At 40.8% G+C, this 20,781-nt stretch overlaps 1 protein-coding gene across 2 annotated transcripts in view; it reads right to left on the bottom strand.

Moving 5' to 3' along the window:
- Ric3 (RIC3 acetylcholine receptor chaperone) overlaps positions 1–11,047 on the bottom strand; it is a 50,988-nt gene extending 39,941 nt beyond the window's left edge. Inside the window, exon 1 of one of the 2 annotated variants that reach the window (XM_060367084.1) lies at positions 10,870–11,047. In XM_060367084.1, coding sequence (XP_060223067.1) covers positions 10,870–10,993 — 124 coding nt within the window. In that variant the 5' untranslated portion in view covers positions 10,994–11,047. The remainder of the gene's footprint in view (positions 1–10,869) is intronic. The other variant, XM_060367085.1, reaches the window with a different exon arrangement.
- Positions 11,048–20,781: the final 9,734 nt, after the last annotated feature.

Raw genomic sequence — 20,781 nt, 5'->3', positions numbered from 1 at the left:
AAAGCAATATCATAAAAGTCAGAGGACAGAAAGAGCCACTAGAAGAATAAACTGATTGAAAGCTGGGTGTGGATATACCCATAATCTCAGCACTCACGAAGGCAGGGGGATCAAGAAGAGCACCTGGCTATCCTGCTCCTGTGGGATGTGCAGTGAGACTATCTCAAAGCAAGCAAGCAACAACAAAACCCCACCTGGTTAAAGACTAATGTCAGATCTGTTCTTCAGATAGAGTATATTTCTGAGAAACAGATGGAACATCATATGATATTTTAACTGCTGGCCATTTGGGACAGTAACAGAAACCAGAGTATAGCAGTATCCTTATACTCTCACTTTCTGTAAGTTTAGTTGCCCACAGACAGCCATCAACTAAATATTAAATGGAAAATTCCAAAAACAACCAGTTCATAGTTATGAAATACACACCATTCTGAGTGGTATAATATAGTTATGCCATCTTACCCCATCCTGCCTAGCACATAAATCATCCCTCTATCCATAGTATCCATGAGGAATAGCTACTTGCTTGCTAATCAGTATTTCCTCACTTATCAGGGTGGCTATGCTTAAGTGACCCTTATTTTACAAAGTAATAGCTGAAGAGTACCAGTTCTATAGCAGCATACTGTTACAATTGTTCTACTTTATTATTAGTTATTGGTATTTCTTTCCATATCTAACGTATAAATTAAATTTCCTCGTATCTATGTATGTGCAGGAAAAATACGCATACATACATAAACATATCTGGAAGGAGTGGGAGAGGGAGGAGGATCTAGCTGTTCAACAAATGTGTAAAGACAGCCACACCATACTCCATGATCATGTGTAAAAGTATACAAAATGATCTATATCTCACACTATAATAAAAATTAATATGAAATAGATGAAGACTTAAGTATAACAGGTAAATATATATATATATTTACCTGTTATATATATATACCTATATATATGACTATATATATATATATATATATGACTAGAGAAAACATAGATATGTCTTCGTGACCCTGGATTAGGATGTAAAACAAAATGCCACACAGAAAGTGAATGTGACATAATTAAAATTTAAAACTTTTGTCCTGTAAAAGATACCATCAAGGAAATGAATTCAACCTAGTGAATGTGAGAAAGATTTACAAAGGAAGCCTCACCTCTCAGAGTTTGGTGAACCAAGTTTCTTACAACAGAATAACTCAAATGTTTTAACAGTCAGCAACAGCAAAATATGCAGAAACTACTACTTAGAAGTGGGCTTTTTTTTTGTCTTCGTTTTTTTTCCTGTTATTTTTTTATATATACCTAATGAGGGCTGGTATCCAAATTATTATTGGATTCAATATTAAGAGACAACGCAATTCAAAATAGGCAGAAGGTGTGAATGGAGACATCTCTTCAGAAACGCACACACATCTTAAGCACCGAGTCACCTCCGGAATCCCCCAGAAAGTCTTTACACGGAGTTGAGGACTGACTGATGCGAGTAAGAACAGAGTAAGGATTTCAAAGCCAACACTGAATGAATCCAGATGAGGCAAGAAGTGAACACACATCCATTAGAACTGACCCAAAAGGTTATTGATAAAACCTATAAAAGAAAAGGGTTACTTTTGACATCAACATAGATGAAAAACTAGATAATGCCGCTTTGAAAAGTGGAAAAATGATTTGGAGAGAAATGGAATATGCAGGCTAGACGGTAAAAACAACTTTTATAACCTAGCAGGAATTCTTCACTCTAACAGTTCCTATGTTCACTGTTGAACACTTTCAGCATGCTGGGCTATGTGTGAGACACAGGCTAAGCGTTTGCAGATAAGAGGCTACTGTGGCAAATGTCCCTGCTGCCTCTACCAAATCAGCGGCTTTTCTCAGTCCTCACATTTACAGTTTCTCTGCAATGCAGGAAAGTGGCTGTCAATTATCACCTTAGTGAGTCAATAAATACTAACCTGAACAAATCTCTGTCAAATTGGCCTACCTTGACCTGTATGGGCTATTACTCTTCCAAGCTGCCTAGGCAATACTTAGCCCTTCTCAGTCTGCTTAAAGTTCTTTAGTTCCTCCAAGATTCTGTCTCAACCTGTCTCCCTTTTGCAAATGTGTTCATTCTCAAGGAATTTATTATAATTTCCAAAATGTATAGCCATAATGCCAACTTTTCCCCTAAGCTCTTTGTCTTCTCCCAACACCAATTGTTTATGCCCTTTGTGCGTTTATCACCTCAAACCTGAAAATGAAAATCATTTTCACTTTCCAAAATTGCCTTTGTAGATTCCTTCTCTCAAACTCTGGCTTTGACCTACAACCTCTAAGACAAAAGGATGTCCATGAGCCAGTAGGCTAGGATCAGAACAGTGAAGATGAAGGGATTCTTCTCCTTATACAGATAACTGCCCTCTGCAAGGAAGCCTCACCTCTCAGAGTTTGGTGAACCAAGTTTCTCACAACAGAATAACTCAAATGTTTTAAAAGTCAGCAACAGCTACTTTTAGAAGTACTACTTAGAAGTGGTTTTTTTTTTTTTTTGTCTTCTTTTTTTCTGTTATTTTTTTTATTAATTACACTTCTTAGTAAGAAGTGTTTTTAAGAGAAATTTTTGAATTATGCAATACTGAGGACTATGAAAGTCTGGATGACATATCACACTTTCATGCCAAGCACCTCCAAGTTAGGTGTTCATTACAGTCATTCCACTTAACAAGGAAGTACACTCTGAAACTGCAGTGCTAGCACGTCTGCTGTGTGAACACCAAAGAATGCTTACACAAATCAAGATGACAAAGCCATCACTAAGCAATGTATTCTTTTGGGGACATACTTTATGCAGCCTCCATGGGCCCGACTTCTTGCATTCCCCTTCCATCTAACTCGTTTGCTGTCTCCTACACTTTAATGTTTCTGCTAGTCAGCCAGGTCTATCTGTGTCTCTCCTTCTCTGTCTTTCTGCCTATCTCTGTCTCTCTCTCTCTCATCTTTTAATAACATACCCACAAACAAATTCAGCTAACAAATTATTATATGTCCAATTTTCTTGGCACAGAGCCTGTCTCATGCATCAGTGTACAGTACCAACACCTAATAGATGACTTCATTAGTGTGTGCTTTTACATTTTACTAAAGTAATCATATGTAACACTGGAACTGGAGAGATGACTCAATAGTTAAGAGCATTTGCTGCTCTTACAGAAGACCCAGGTTTGATTCCCAGCACCCACATAGTGGAACACAAATCTGTAAGTCCAATTCTAGGGAATCCAGCATCCTCTTCTGCCTTCCATGAGCGCTGCACACACTCATATACATAAAAATAACTCATACATACAATATCGCCTTGGATGTTTTGAAACTTTGTATTATGAATAAAGGGTTGGTGATAGTTGTACAACATGTACTTAATGACACTGAACTGTTACCCAAATTTGTTTAAAGTTTAAGTTTTGTTGTACACATAGTCTACCACATTTTTTTCAACCATAAGAATTATATCTTTCATTTTAATATTTTATGATTTTTGCTCTAAATTCATTTCTTCTTCCTTAAATATTTTACATGTTTCAAAGTGCAAACATTACTCTCAGAGTATAACAGCAAATACTCCATTTTAGCTCGGTACTAACTGGCTGTCACTGAGATAGCACCTTCTCCTATTCTGCGTTCTTCTTGCTTTGGTTCCAGTCTTCAGATCACATGAACTGTTTTGACACTTGGTACTTAGCCAGAGCGCTTGCTACTGGAGATGGAACCGTTTGGCATTGAGACCTCTGGCCCTTCCCCATATAAACTACCAACGCTTTTAGGAGGAGGCATAGTTAGCACATTCACTGAGGGGTAGAAATCAAAGCATGAAGCAGAACCTGAAGGCTTGATCACTGAAGATCACTACTGTTTTGAATCCTAAATGTCTCCCAAAGGCCAATGTGTTAGAACCTTGGTGTCCAGGGTTGTGCTGTTGGGAACTGATGGACCTTTAAGAGGTGGGGACCTGGTGGCAGAGCTTTGAGTCACTGGAGGTGTGCTCTTAAGGGTGACTGTGGGAACCCAGCACCCTCTTCACTCTCAGGCTTTCTGGATCCTAATGCAAGAGGTTTTGCCCTTCATATTTTCCTGACAGGATGCACTACCTCATCATAGGCCCAAAACAGCAGGCCAAACCAATCCAGAACCTCTAAACCTAACAGCCAAAATTAAACCTTTCTCTTTATAAGTTGACTGTCTCAGATACTTTGTATCAAAATTTAAAAAAAAAAATTCTGACATCATGACACACATGCTACTGAACTCCCCACCTCTTTATTTTGCCTTTTTATCTAGAAGTGATCAATATCTTAGCCCAGAAATGCAGTCACGCTGATATGTATAGCTCGGTTTGCCCATACTACTGACCAGCATCTTAAATAAATCTTAAGTTTATTTACCTATTCTCCAGATAAAGAACATTTAAATTATTTCCAATCTTTTAGTACTACCAAGTTTTATGTTATGAATAGGGTTTGTGGAAATTTTTACATTTGCTTTAATGAGGTTTGGGTCTGGCTCAGCAGTAACAGCACTTATCAAACAAGTGTGAGAACCTGAATTTGGATCCTTAGAACCCACCTAAAGCTGGCTTCAACAGCCTGTGATTGTATTACCAGCAGTTCCTTGATGAGATTGGGAAGTGGAGACAAAATCTCCAGGAGCTAGCAGACCAGCTAGCCTGGCGTACCCAGCTACAAACAGAGACCATGTCTCAAACAAGGTGCAGAGGAAAGACTGACACCTCAGTTCTGTGGCCCTCCTCACATGTATTGTGGCACACGCACGTGTGTGTGTGTCTGAGTGTAGGGGAGGTGGGTGTATATGCGTGTGCGAGTGTGAGAGTGCGAGTGTATGTGTGAGTACAGGAGAGTAGGTGTGCATGCACATATGCTACACTACACGTATACATCATATGGAAGTAAAAGAAAGGACAAGGACCAGCAATAGGTCAGTGGGCAAAGGTCCTTGTTGCCAGGCCTAATGACTTGAGTTCAAACCTCAGGATCCACACAGCGAAAGGGGAAAATTGGCTCCTGTACTGTGGCACACACCTTCTTACCCACCCCATTAAATATATAAACGTAATAAAAAAATTTTAAAGTAGGTGAAAAGATCTGAAAAAATATATATAAATACTAAAGACATTAAAATTTATACTTTTTTCAATACAGAAAGTAGCTGTACAACAAACCTCTAAAAGTACTTAAATATTCAACAAAATATAACTTGACTCAATCTAGTTTATTGAAAGCTTCCCCCATAAAAAATGTTTATGTTTATTTGATCATTAAGTTTTCCTTTAGCATATCATTTAGATTTGACTAAAAACCTAATGGCTTTCCAGAGTGAGTTTTACTTTTGCTTGTTAATAGCCACTCTACTGGTCATGAAACACACTCTAAGACTATTAACAAAAGAGCTTTCTGAAGAAGAGCGTTAACCATCTGTAGCATTTCATTCTTGAGCAAATAAATCAATAAGGAACTGGATGTGTTTATATTTCTCATTAGAGCAGTTCATGAAAGGCCTTAATGGGGCAAATAAATCAATAAAGAACTGGATGTGTTTGTGTCTTTGCTAACCACAATTCAAGAGTGGTCTTAATGGCCAGGTCCTTAAGATGCAGAAGCTTCTGCCTACACACTGCACCTGAAGCGGCAATACTTAACTCAACATGACTTAATGTGGAGCTGGGACAGCTCTGACCGACTCTTCCTTGCCAGGCTCCTGCAAGGTTCCCATCTCTTATATTCTTTGAGCACTCCTTCAGTACAGATATCTGAGGTTTCATAAGGAGAACAAACATAGTAAGACATCTGTCCTTAGGCACTTATATACCAATATGCAAGGCATCAATTAAAGTAACAAAGTATTATGTGACATATAATTTATACGTATGCATTTCTCTAGCTCAAAGAAACCAAAACTCAATGAGCTCTGCACCACTCAAGTACATAATGGCAAAAGAAACTGAGCTACTGTTCTAGGGAATGAGTTTCCTGGAAGTGGCCAGTATGGAGCTGCCCTTTTAAAGGCATGGCAGGCATATTCAGCTATGTGACTGTGGGAGCAGCAAAGGCTCCCAGCTAGGGCAGGTGGTGGACAAGACTCTGCTGATGCCAGTTCTAGCATCTTGGAGGATTTAACCACCTTGATGCCATTCAAAGTCTGATTTAACTAACGCTGGAGAGTGTTAGCTTGATGCAGTGTGCTGAAGTTTATGTCTCACAAAAGGTATCTGAGGTAAGTAGAGGGATCATTACATTACTGCAACCAAGAAAAAATGTGTATCCTTAGTGGGTGTAGCAACAGGAGGAGGAGCTATGTGGTACAAGCTCAGAAAGACAAGGTGGACAAAACCTAGATGCTTGTTACAGGAAGCAAATAACCTGGAGGTTGTTTTAATACACTACAGCAACATCATCAGAGACTGCCAAAAACTTGCAGCAAACTCGGTCCATAATTTTTAAGAAGGAAAATGGAGGAAGATGTTTGCTTCAGGAATAGGCTGTCTATACCTGCTACTACCTGCAGTTCTAGAAAAGGGGAGCATAGGACATCTCAAGTGCCTTGGGACTGATAACCACAGAGTGACTGATAACCCTTACAAGAGTTGGATTCTCAGGATCTTAAACTGCAGCTTCCCCAATGCCTTGGCCCCAGGCTATTACTGGTTCTCCTAAACATATTCTTGATTTAGAGAGGGTTCTCCACATATCAGGGAGTCAGAGGAACCTCAAGTCAGGTCCTAGTCCTCAAAAGTTAAAAAAGAACAGAAAAAGACAGAGAGAGAGAGAGAGAGAGAAAGAGGGAGGGAGGGAGGGAGGGAGGGAGGGAGGGAAGGAAGGAGTGGGAGAGGTAGAGGGAGAGAGGGTCTTTAGAGTTGCCTCTTCATTTCAGCCAAAGAATGCAAGGTTGGTTTATTATTTAAAAACCAATTAATGTATATACCATATCAATGGAATTAAAAGCAAACCACACAATTATCTTGACAGTAAAAAGGGCATTTGGTAAAAATCAGTATTCAATCCATGACCAAAAACATTCAACAAACTAAAAACAGAAGAAAATTTTCTTAGTCTGATAAAAGATAATGAGTCACCTCTTACCCACACTATATTTAAGGGTACAAGAAATTTCTTCTTACGATCAGAAACAATACAGAATAATGGCACTTATCATGTCTAGTCTATACTGGTACCAGACTCCAGTTAGTCCAGTTAAGCAAGAAAAGAAACAAAAGGATGTAGATCAGAACAAAAAATAAAAGTATCTCATTTGAAGACAAAATGATTATGTTCAAAAAGCTAACACACAAGTCAGCAAGTGGCAGAATACAGGCTTAATACATAAGCATCATGTATTTATGGTCTAGCAAGGAACAATCTCAAAATAAAAATAATAATTCAATTCACAATATAGCAAAAAAAGAATATAGGGGTATATTTAACAAAATAAGGCTTAAATGCTAAAAGCTAAAAGTTCTTCAAAAGAAAAAGATTTAGATAAATAAAAACCTGTGCTCACAGACTGAAAGCTTAACATTGGTAAGACAACACTCTCAAAACTGATTCAACACAATCCAGCAAAGTCTCGTCTAACTTTTGGCTCTTTCTTTTTATTGTTTTCTATCAGGAACCAATGAAATGGTCAATAATTAACACTGAAATGCTGGTCACAAGACAAAGAAATCCTAAACCATCTTACAAAAGAAAAAACTTAAGGGACTGAAACTTCCTGGTTTCCAAAAAGCAATGTATAGGCTACTGGAACAGAATGGAGAATATAAGTATGAACTCATGTTTCTAGCTGGCTGAGTTTTCACAAGGGTGTCGAAAACAACTGAATGAGAAAGAGCAGTCTCTTCAGTAAGTGGTGCTAGAAAGCTATATGCAGTTGAACTCTTTCCTCCTATCATATGCCAAAAAAGAAAAAAAAAACTTCAAAGGCCCAAAACTATAAATGCAGGATCATAAACAATAGATCTTGCAAAGTAGGAATAACTCTTCATAAGACAATGATTTGTCTTAGACATATCTGACACTAAAAGCAACAAAAGAAAAAAGCTAAAATTCGTGAAAATTTAAAACTTCTTTTGAAAAAAGTAAACACAACACAAAGAATAGAAGAAAATGTACTAGCAAGTGTAGCATATGGCAACATGCACAACTTAACCAATTGACAACCTCCCCATTCATGAAAGAGAAAAGACTTGAGTAGATGCTTCTCTACAGAAGATACGGAAAAAGCAAACACACACATTCATTAATGCCATCAGTTAGCAGAGAGATAGAAAAAATCTAGCCCAGTGTCCATACCACCTGCGAAGTCCCGTGAGACCAAAGAAAGGTAGACAGACCCAGGACTGCATGCAGTGTCATTTATTTGGGACTTACTGACAGACATGTGGTTGTCAAGACAGCAAAAAGACTGGTGACTCTCCATTGTCCTTGTCAGAAGAAGGGGGCTTTTGTAACCACCAGGACATAATGTTTCTCCAAATCCAGGAACACACCATGTCTGACTCAAGCTAATGCCAAAGATGGCATGCACACTCTCAGCAGCACCAGGCTCTGTTCATACAGTTCCACACACCAGTCTAAGCTTTTGTCTACTAACTGCCAGGAAGTTCACTAGCATTACTCAAGGGCAATCATGGTCATTATAACCCAAGATGGCCACAGTAATTTCAACCTTGACCCTACAGTTGGTAAGATATAGAGAAATCAGAACCTTACTAGACTGCTTGTAGGCCTGTAAAGTGGAAAGGTCACTTGATTAACTATCTGGTGATTTCTCAAAAAGTAAAATGTAACAATAGGACCAGGAAATCACACTCTTAGTTCCAATCACAAACTCATGCCAACACAGAAATCTTTAAACAAATGGTAGCATTATTCCTAAGAGCGGAAAGGTAAAACAACCTAAATATCCATCAACTAACAAAGAGATCAGTAAAAATGTGATCTATCAACACAATGGACTATTATTCAGCCATTAAGAGGAATGAATACTCGCTAGAAAATAAATTAATCTTGAGATATACTAGTTTAAAGAAGCCAGGCAAGAGGGTATAGATGATCCTACAGATGCAGAAAAAGATGACTGGAATCATCTAACAATGGAGAAATGAGGGTGGTAACAACTAAAAGGTACAGATTGCCTTTGGAAGGTAATGACATGTTATAAGACGTATTGGGCTAATGGCTACACAACAATGGATATGCAAAAAAAAAAAAATTTACTTGTGTGCTTAAATAGACAAATTGCATGGTAGATGCATTAGATTCAGAGGGCGGAAGAAGAAACTTCTCTATAAAACGTCTGTTAGGTTATAATAACAGACTGTTGCATTTGCACATCTCCACTGTTCCAGGTGCAGGCCAGAATGAATAACAACACTTTGGTACTTACCTAGTAACACATCTGTTTTCTCTACTAAACCAGGCAAGGATTTGACTCCTGTTCTGTGGAATTCGGTGAGTGTCTGAACACTGTGTGTATGACATGTGAAGGATGTACCATAACTGTTAGTTAAAACTACCTTTAAAGTGGTCCTGAGGGAAGCTTTACTCTAACTGGGGTCAGCAGGCAAAGTCTAAGAAGGGTACATCTGAGCAGAAAACTGAATGATGAAAGGTAGCAAGAGATGAGCATTTCAGGAATGAAGAAAACGGAACAGGCAGCGCCCACAGCTGGGAACACTGGCCACCAGTCCCTGGGTTCTCAAGGGAGAGTCACGTCTACCATGCACTCTCTGCCCCTTACAACACCGTGAAGTAGGAATGTCTTCCACTTACACCAACAGCACTTCTTCAAGATACTTCAGCCAGATAAAGAGGTTTTTAACCTCTTCACTGCTCACGGTCATGACAGTTTTACTCTTTTTCAAGACAAAAACCACAGATAGGAAAAAAAAAAAAATGAGCAAAACTTTTTGCATTTTGTAATGATAGAAAGGGGGAAATGGCAACTTTACAAGCACAGCTCATCAAACACATTCTGTGGGCAGAATAATGTGCTCAACCTGCCTTCAGCCCCTGGAGCATGGCGCTTTGCATTTATAGTATTTTTAATCTCTAACGCTCCTGGAGGATGGAGACAGCCAATATGCACAAATTCAAAGAGGATTACAGTTCAAAGGGAGCTGTCCAGCAACCAACAGGCTGAAATCAGAAGGTTCACATGGCTCAAGGATGTTACAGGGATTATTCACAAGACAAAGTTAACAGCAGAACTTTGTGAACAATAGCAAACTGTTCCAGTCCCTTCTCCCAGCATTCATGTCCATGCATTTACAGATTCTGTAAAACTGCCAGAATGTAGTAGTCAAAGGGGCTGATTTTGAAACAACACACTCATGCCAAAAAAAACACAAAAATTAACAGGCATGAGGAGTACAGGAACTTGTTTAACTCTACTTCAGGAACAAAACAAAAAAAAAAATTTTTTTTTTTTAATTATTAAACAAAATCTAGATGTTTTTGTTGTTTTGAGATGGGGTCTTACTATGTAGCCCTGGCTGGTCTGGAATTCATCAAGCAGACCAGGCTGGCCTTGAACTTAGTGATTATCCTGCCTTTGGAAGGTTAGCATTATAGGCGTGCACCACAAATCCCAGCTCAAACTGTACTATAAGAGGCAACAAGAGGCTGAAACAGTGAGCGCCCAAAACCAAGATGAAACTCCACTACCAACTAAGGTTCCTACAGACACAGAGCAGAAAGGCTAAACCTACTTACTCTAAGTTCGGGCACAAGTAACAAGATGACAAGCAAGCCACTGAGGGGAAGGGTGTGGGTCTGGAAGGCCAAGACTGCCTGCGACCCAGCCGGCTCTCACCTTCGGGGCTCGGCGGCGAGTCTGGCCTCTTCCCGCGGGACAAGAAGGCCTTGGGCAGCAGCAGCGACACAGCCAAAACGAGGCCCGAGGCCAGCGCCACTCTCTGCACGGTGGAGTACGCCATGGCTGCTTACCGCACCGCCCAGGTCGGAACCGGAACCGGAACCGCAGCGTGCTTGCGGGCTCACACCGACCCGCGGGCTACGCGGACGGCGGCGCGCGAGGGACAAGGCGAGCGTGCCCGCCGCTCCGACAAAGCGCCCCCAGAGTAGTGTGGTGTGCGCCAACCGCAAGCTTCTACCTTCCAGCTCACCCTGGGTCCGGCTGTCGCCCAGGCCTGGGCATCCTAGTACCTACACCTGACTGTTTTGCACTTCTCCCCATCCCTGCTCACCACCCACCCCCAAAGCCTCTCCTCGTTTGTGGGAGGAACTCACTCCCATTCATACATTTCACTTCCACACTCCATCTGCAACCAAGGGCGATAAAACCAAAATTTAGCACTCTTAAGCGCTCGCCATAGCTTAAAGCCTTCCAAAACCTACCATGACCTTCAGAACGACATCAAACTTCTTTCTCTGACCTCAAGGTCCTGCATGATCTAGTCTTAGCAATGCCCTTTAGAAACTTGATGACTCATTATTTGCTACCAATTTTCTGGTTTCAAGTGGACTTTTGTTCATCCTGTTTCTTCTACCTGGAAAATTTCTGGTGTCATCCTCACCTGTCAAAAACCAGGCAAAAACAAACAAACAAACAAAAACAGCTTAGAACAACCACTCTTAAGAAACTTTTTCAGCCAAACTCATCAACTGTTACAAAACCTTGGCTATATGCCACCCGTCTCTATTCCTTCAACAAATGCTCTTTTAGCTTTAAACTACACATCAAAATCTGAATTTAGCATTACACGTGTGGTCAATCAAATGGGTTCCTCTGAGAAACTGGTAAACAAAATTTTGAACTCTACAGTCAGCTCAACTGGAGAAAGAGAAGGGGGGGGAGGAAAGGCTCTGCTGAGATGAAATTTAAGCTCTTTAATTAATAGGCATACAGGTGAAGGGGTTAGAAGGGGAGTTCAGGAAAAGCAAGCAAAGAAAGCTAAGTCAGGAAAGTCCACAGCATCCTGCCTTGTTCAGAGAACTGGCAGTAATTTATTTTAGCTGAACCTGCAGTTGCTGACCAGACATAAAGCAGTGAGACTGTAGATCTCAAAAGTGGATTCTGAAAAGTGTAGGGAGAACTTCCAGTTAAACATGGAGAGTGTAACATGTGTATTTTATTTTTTTTGCTTTTTCCTAGACACCTCCAGAAATGAAAAAGCGTATAAACCTACAAGACTAAAGAGATGATAGAAAACAGGATAGAGAAGAGAAGGGTAAAACCTGTGTAAGGTACATAGCAACATCGTCCAATAAAAATATAATCTATGTAAGAGGGGTTTTTCTAACAGTCACATTAAAAGGGTTAAAACAAACGTGAAATTGATTTAAATAATCTGTATTTAAGTTGATACATCCAACTACCAATTGGATTGTGAACGTGTACAACATAAAAAAAAAAAAAGCTAATTGGTTACAAAAGGAAAGACTGTATGAAGCAAACTAATTTGTTCCCAAGAACCTATAAATTCTAGTAATTAGAAACACTGGCTATCTTCAAAGGTCGGGGCATGGCATACAACTGAATAAAGGACTGATTAAGAGTCTAGTTAAGAAATAGTTAAGTTAAGAAATACAAGGTGGGCATGGTAGTGCACACTTTTAAGCTCAGCACTTGGGAAGCAGAGGCAGGTGGATGCCTGTGAGTTCAAGGCCAGCCTGGTATACACTCAGAACTACATAGTGAGACCCTATCTCAAAAAAAAAAAAAAAAAAAGTAAATATCCTTCAAATACCTTTCCTACAGGTGTTTATCCTTGTGGGAACCCTTCAGACAACCCTTCCCAATTTGTGTCATCCATGCCAGTAAAAACTATTAAGTTCTTACAGTGTTCTCAGGGTCGCACATATTGTATAACTCTAGGCCACCTGCCGAGGGATGGCAACTGCCCCAAAGTGGGATGGGCCTTTTTATATCAACTACCAATCAAGAAAATGCTTCCACAAACTCACCTACAGAAAAAACTGATGGAGTCAATTCTGTAATTAAGTGACTCAACTTGATGTCAAGTTGCCAAAAACTAACTAGAAAACATAACTCAAATGATTGTCCTAGTAACTATATGAAAAAAGAAATTTTATATGCCATTTGGGAGATGAGAAAACAAGGCACAAAAAGCTTAAGAAACTTGCCAACAACTACCTGGTACAAATTAGAATCTGTGATTTGAACATAGGATACTTATCCTAGAACTACCTAGAATACTTATCCTAGAACTACCAGTTTTACTCTCTGCAGAGATTAGACCACAGAAGCTGAGTTTATGGGTAACAGGAGCAAGTTAGGAAGCAATTACTGAGGGAAGAAGGCCACCAAGAGATACAGGGGAATCTGGAATAATCTCCCAAATTTTAGTGTGTGCAACTGATAGGCATTGATTCTATGTAACAAAAAAAAAAAAAAAAATTCAGAACAGAAACAGAATAAAGTTGTTAAGAAGATCATGAATTCAAGTTTTGAGTTTGAAATTCCATGAGATACCTGCATAGAAATATCTAGAACATATGCTCAGCTTAGAAGATATGTGTAAGCTGAAGTCAATTGGTAATATAATCAATCAACAGTAAATTAAACCAAGCAGAAGATGACATTAGCAAGTGTTTGTGGAAAGTAAAAGGTTAACATGGAAATCTAGTTAACAATCCTATGTCAAAGTTTCCATTTGTGGACAGAAATGGGCAGATGAAGATAATGACCAGGTTGTTAAAAATCTTAAGTTAAAACCTTAGAAGATTTGAAGGTAATATGTGCAGAGATATAGCAAACAAGTAGTTTATAAAGATTTAAGGATCTCTCTCTCTCTCTCTCTCTCTCTCTCTCTCTCTCTCTCTGTGTGTGTGTGTGTGTGTGTGTGTGTGTGTGTACAGGTGTGCATGCTTGTGTGAGGGTATAACCAAATGCATGTGGAGACCAAGAGAACAACCTCAGGAAACTTCAAGTGTCACAGGAACACTGTCCACTTTATATTTTGAGGCAGGGTCTCTCACTGGCCTTGGAGGTCAGGAAGGATAGTCTAGGAAGGATAGATATCAGGCCCTAGAGTTCCATCTATTTCCACCTCCCAGCATTGGGCCAAAAAGTATGTGTCACTATCTCTGTTTGCTTGTTTTTATTTTGTTTTGTTTTTAACAATTTCTGGTAATTGAACCTTGTTCTTCATACTTGTCAGAAAAAGCACTTTACTGACTGAGTCATCTTTCCAACCCATGGAACCATGTTTTTCTCATTGTTAATGTGGTGATAATGGTTTGCTTGCTTGATTGCTTGCTTGCTTGCTTATTAAAAAAAAAAAAAAAAGGAAAAACACACACACACAAAAAAAAACCCCAGCTAGTTGAAAGTATTGAGGAAGATTGAATTGTACATTCCTAGGCCTTGAGCCATAGTAAGACAAGCAGATCTTCTTTAGGAAAAGCATGCAAGGGAAACAGCCCAGGGGAAATAGCCCAGTATCCATCAGAACAAGAAAGTTAGGGTAAGTACAGAAAAGTTAGGGTAGGTATAGAAGGTGGTGGAGGGTAAGAGGTGGAATATGTCAGAGTAGTCTGAGGACAGAGTACCATGTGAAGGTGAGTGAACCGGTGGCTTAAATTTTAGTCAGCAGCCTCAGTGGATGGACAGAGATCACATTAGGCCAGGGAAGTCGCCTAGTGAAAATGAAAACACAAAGGTATAGTCCAGAGTCTCTAGCTGGGTCCACATTCGGTACTGCTGCCAGAGGAAGTGTAGTCCGGGAAGTGACAGGAACCTGCTCAGGGGTTGGAGGTGATTGGCTGTTCCAGTGAAGCCCTGGCTGGCTGTGTTCTTTATGGATTACGGCATCCTGGATCCAGAAGTATACTGTAATAAAAATCCTCCGGAAAAATGCAGGTTTTATTTTAAACCAAACTTTTAAAATATAGTATAGAATTAAGATCACAAGTCTGATAGGTATGAGCTATATTCTGAACAGAAGACAGGGAAATAGAGCTGGCAAGTCAAGTCCATTTTGTGTATGATTTGCTTGGAAAGAAGTGAATAAAAGTACACTGTTGATTTGGAGTGTCTGGGGTTAAGAAGGCCTTCATTCCTTCTTTATTTTTCAAGGACAGAGTCTTACATAGCCCAAGCTAGCCTAGAATTTGCCATGTAGCTGAACTTCCAGTCCTCCTGCCTCCACATCCTAAGTACTGGATTATAGGTATGTGCCACCATATCTGGTTAGGGCTGTTATTTTTTTAAGTAAAGAAAAAATGTATTTGTGTGCTTAGTGGAAAATGTCAGAAAAAGATGATGATGGAAAAATCCAGAAGCAAGAGGAACCAATATCAGAGCAAAGCCCAGACCTAGAGCAGACATGAGAACCACTCAAGGATTCAGCCATGGAGTAAGTGTAGAGGAAAAGAAAGGGAGAGAGTTCAGGCACACATTAAAGGAATGGTGTAGGGATAGCAAATCCAGGAAGTGTGCTTCCCAGGGCAGCAATCCTCCTGACAAAGGGATGTGTCCAGGCCATTAATTAAGAAAAGGGTTCTGGAAAGGACTTTTGAGTGTAGAAAAGCATCCCATTTGGCAAAGGGGCATAAAGATAACCAGGAAACACAGATAACTTGGATTACATGTTCTTTCCATGTAAACAAACAGCCTCTTTCTGCCAGTACATTCTGGGTTGGCCTTGGCATCCCTTGAGACTTGCAGCCTTCAAGAGACCCATTCTAGAAGAGCAAAGGTAGGCAGGAGAGAGGATAGGAAACTAAAAGACCCTCAGTTATTAGACCAAAGAGACAATTAAGGTCCTCAGTGGGGGATGGGCACTTCCTGTTGATGACCCTAGCAATTAGCAGTTGCACTATGTTTGTTCATGACCTCAGTCCTGAAGTTAAAATATCTTTTATATACGGATGCTTGCAGAGTTTTTACAGGAAGAAAGGAGATGATGGGAAATATAATTCCAGGGTGTTTACTTATAAGTAACTGTGAAGTGGTTGGATTAAAGTGACAGCTGTTTCTTTGTTTCCTAAACATGAGGCCTCCCTGGAAGGCAAGTGCACACAGGACTGAAGTTCTAGAAAATTAAGAGAACAGAGAACTCTCATAAGAAGTTTGGAGAGGAGGGATTTCAACTGAAATGTGAAAATATGACATGGGAGAAATCAGCAAGAAGAAAGCAAGGAAAGAACTAAGAGAGAAGAAAACAGAGACCCTTTGGACAGGTTTCCTGTCCATGGGGCTCCCAGGTCCCACCTGCCTCACACCAAGGTGCAGTAAGAGTTCCAGGCCCTTTTCTGTTTCCATCGGTTGCCTCCCTTTTAATGACCTGTACAAGCCATCCTTCTGCCTAAAATATACCATGATCTCTGTTCATTGTAATTCAGAATGCTTTTTTACCCGGTTTCTTTCACCTATCCCCTCTCATTGCCAATCTTACAATAAATACAGTTTCCACACCCATATGAACAACTTCTGGAAGGTTCTCATGGACGCTGGCTCATGCTGACTTTTGGTGGACTCCTCCAGGTACTATTCTTTTGGGGGTTGTTAGTTCTCACCTAGATGGGAGCCACAGAATCACGGTGTTGCATCTTCTCCCATGGCAAGGCTGAGCAAGAACAGGCTTTCACAGAAGGTATCATAAAGCTCTAGACTACTGACTTCACAGACATGCATTGATTTTTCCCCCTCTTTGAAATGGGGCCTAGAACCCTATGTATAAACCAAGATGGTCTTGAACTCACAAAGATCTGGTTGCTTTTGCTTCCCAAGTGAGTTCAAGACCATCTTGGTTTGTGCATAGATATCCAGGTAGCCAGAAAATAAAGGAGAAGGGAGAAGCTTGTAGATACAAAGCCCCAGAAAAGGAACTCCAAAAGAATGTATGTATGTATGTATGTATGTATGTATGTATGCATGCATGTATGTATGTATGTGGGACACATAGAAGACAGTGTACTGGACCCACACTTTGAAAGAAAAGTAAAAAGGAGAGCATCAAGCAGCTGACAATTGTGGGTATCTAAAGCCATTGCATACTTTTTTTTCCCCTTGATGTTATCTATGCTGAGAACTTGTGTTCTCGATGCAGGGCCCAACAAAGTCCATCTCCTGGATTCTTTTATCACCAAGATGCAGATACCCAACTGCTTCCCATTCAGATATTGGTCTGAAAGATATTATCACCAGTAGCATAGGTGGGACATCTCATACAGACGGGCAACTTCCTGACAGGCAGAGTAGGTCCGGGGTCAGTGAGCAGAGCTTCTCAGGAGACCAGTTCTGTAGTGAGGCACCCGGAGGCCATCCAAGCTCTAGAGAACCACTGAGTTTCTCATCTGTATAATGGAAACTGCGGGGTTCTCTCCTACTGAGCTTGAGGGAACCAGCGCATGCGTGACAGAAACAGCCATGGTAGCTGGCCCCTAAGAGGCAAGCCTGAAGGAAGAAAGTTAGTTAGAACCAGAGGAAACAACTTCGGGAGAAAGCTTCTAAGAGGCCCAGATTCCTTCCCCAGTGGGGCCGGGTAGGCAAAGATGAAGAATATGAAGATGGGGTCTTCCTTGCGGCTAGTGAGCAACAATGACCTCTCTGCTTCCGAAGAGAAGTCACAGCCAGATGCCTTCTTTCTGCCCTGAATAAGGAGAAATAGTCTTTGGCACCAATTAATTAAGCAAACTAATAGAAATTCCCCGCTTAAGTCACACTTTGCATATCCATAATCTCCAAACTACATTTTCTGTATACTTTACCCCTGGGTAAAAATGGGCGAGCATTTAAATGCTTCCTCGCATAATCTCTCTAAAGCACACCCTTGCCTATAAATATTCATGCCACTGCCAAAACATTTGCAAGCTTTCCCCAAAGGTGAAATGTGTAGAATGTACTTTGTCTTCTGGGTATAAATATTACCCAATACATTTTGGTTAATATGAATACACTAATTATTCCTGTAACCCTTTTAAAAAGGGTCATCTTCCTGATGTGAATTTTTAAAAAATGTAATTACAGTAATTGGATACTTAATCTAATTAAAATTTGCTTTATCTTTAATGGAAAATTTTCTAAGGAGACAGAACGACAATTGGCTTTTGATAATGACTGTTTTCTTTCTGCAAGGGGATCAAGTTGCTGAAAGCTGGAGAAGCCGGTGCCCTGGCCGCTGGGCAGAGCAAAGTCAGCCCTTCTCATAACTCAGTATAAGGGGTGAATGTGGCTTTAGGTACATGAAAGCGTGAGGGAAAGGAGTAAGAGGAACTGGTTTGTCAATTCCAACAGATGAGCCGCCCTCCTTCCTTTGAAGCGGCCTCCTGCTCCTCTGGACCTGTGATTGGTCCTTGGTGGTCATATGACCTTAGCCCTAGCCATGCCAAGGGCGGTTGTTCACTTGCTGGGCTCTCTGGGCAGGAACTGGAGAAACAGTGCCATGCTCTTTGGGAACTACAATGTTGGAAGGAGTTGTAGTCGCGGTAAGCATGGTCTATCTACACAAAGTTTCTGATTATGAGGTAGAGGATTCTTGGGTCTTTCAATGTAAGGCCATTTCCTGGCCCGGGAAGCTAGGTAGGTCATCGCCCTTAGACCAACTCCCAATAAGGAAGAAAGCTAGTTTTCTTACTTCGTGGGAGAAAAATTCTGAGGGTTGTTCCACACTTTTTTTTTTTTTCTGAGGCATCCTGGTTAAGACCGAGGTCTAGTCTGCCTCCGTTGTAGCCGCCTCCCTGACACACCCACCCTCCCTGACACGCCCACCTACAGCCCTCTCTATTGGCCCACTTCCCTACTCCCTGGTTACCTGTTTTGTCAAAACAGTTTTGAGATCACCCTCCAAATAAAGCAGTGCACCTAAATTCTTGCCTCGGAGCGGGCTTTGAGGGAACCCACACAAAGATAGACGAAATGAAATTTCCAGACAACCTTTTTCTCCACCAGGTGGAGCAGGTCTGCCTGAAGAGGGGAGCATGAAGGCAGCTTGCGCAGCGCAGCGGAAAGCAGGCGGTGAGCCTGGGCACTCAAGTACTTCAGCTCCCAACACTCTTCTTAGGACTGCGTATCCTCTTTCCATAGGCTGCCCTATCCCTCCTCCGCTCAAGCCGTTCATTCTTCCCACTTTGGGGCCATTCCTAAGCTTCCCTGAGGTTCATTTTCATGAACTAGCAACTGAAAGTTTTGTTCTAAGAGTAAGTTTTCATGCAAAGCAATTTAAATAGAGCGTGCCTCCATTAAATGCTACTGTTACTCTTACCTGGATATTGTCTTCATTTAATGCCTGACTTGTTTCCAGAAGGGTCTATGGATCAAGCACCTAAATAAAGCCTAGAAAAGAACCACAAAAAGTCAGTTCTGTCCTACCTCCTCCTTTTCTTTTTTTTTCACAACATGGGCTGTTTGATAGCTAGCAACCCTCCCAATTGGAGATAATTATAAAAATAACTGTGGCTGTACTATCATGCTACTAACAATAGGCAATAAGAAGTCATTCTGGTTTACTTAAGGAGTTTTAATGCATTTAGGTCACAAGGATCCAAGAGACAAACCACCCACCATGAGTGATCCTGGAAGATTCTGCCTGGCTCTAGGGATTTATTAGGGATAGCCTCTTAGGTACCTTTGTATTCACCCCATTAAAAACATTTTAAATTATTCTTTAAGCCTTCATTGATATAAAGACCAAAAAGTTAATATCTATGTAGCAGCACAAATTTTGACCTAAATTTTTTTTTCCTTCTGATTTAAAAGAAGTGAATGCATTTTAGGGCCCAGTGTGCCTAGTGGTTTGAGATGCCCAGCCTGGTTGAATGCATACACAATGCTTGATCATAGCTTCTACTCCAGGGAGTTCAGTGTGTACTGAGGAGTGTGGCTCCCATTTTATGTTTTCCACAACACACTATAGAAGTGTGTGTGTGTGTGTGTGTGTGTGTGTGTGTGTGTTGAATATCTTCCTCTCTTACTATCTACCTTATTTTGTGAGGCAGGGTCTTTCTCTGTACCTCATGCTGATTTGACTTAGGCAGCAAGCCCCAGAGATCCTCCTGTCTTCACCTCCTCAGCGCTTGGATTAGAGGCACAAACAATTCTGGGGTCAAACACAGGTCCTCATGCTTACACAGCAAAGCACTTTGCTGGCTGATTTATTTCCCCAGCCCCAACAGTTTTTAACTGTGTCAAGCATCATAGGAGTTAAAAGTTGGCATTTTCAGAAAAGCTGCCAGCAGATGTTTCCATATCCTCAGACTGCAGAAGGCTTCTTTAGGTGGCAAGGAAGCACTCCCAAGAATTTTCTGGTTCTGCCCATGTAAGGCTCAGGCTCATCCTAAAGCTGAGTTGGAGCAAGGGTTGAGACAGTTAGGACCAAGGGGCTTTTGCAAATAAATGAGTGCTTTCCTTCAGCAAGAGGCTGTGATGTAAATTCTGTGAGTACCCTGGTGGCCCAGAGGCAGGAATTTGACAGCTTGGGGAGTAAGGAGGAAGGGCAGCTTTAAAGACTTGAGATTTGTGGAGGGTGAGTTGGGCTGAGCTCCCATGCAGGGAGATTGCCAGTGAACTAGGTTTCAGCAGGCTGATCTCCAGGCTCGCTTTCTGCATGTTTTCCTTGAGCTTACAGAAAAGCCCATGATAGTGACAATGATCCTAGGAATGAGTAGGGGATAGGATCTAACCCCTACCCCTGTATTTAGAAGGTATGATGGGTAATCATTGCCAGATTAACAGTATTTAGTCTCACCTATGAAACATACCTCTGATCATAATATATGAGAGGGAATTTCCAAAGAGGTT

Source organism: Meriones unguiculatus, chromosome 14, assembly GCF_030254825.1.
Source record: "Meriones unguiculatus strain TT.TT164.6M chromosome 14, Bangor_MerUng_6.1, whole genome shotgun sequence".
NCBI lineage: Eukaryota > Metazoa > Chordata > Mammalia > Rodentia > Muridae > Meriones > Meriones unguiculatus.
Note: the sequence above shows the minus strand (reverse complement) of the source record. Positions and strands in the feature narration are given on the sequence as shown.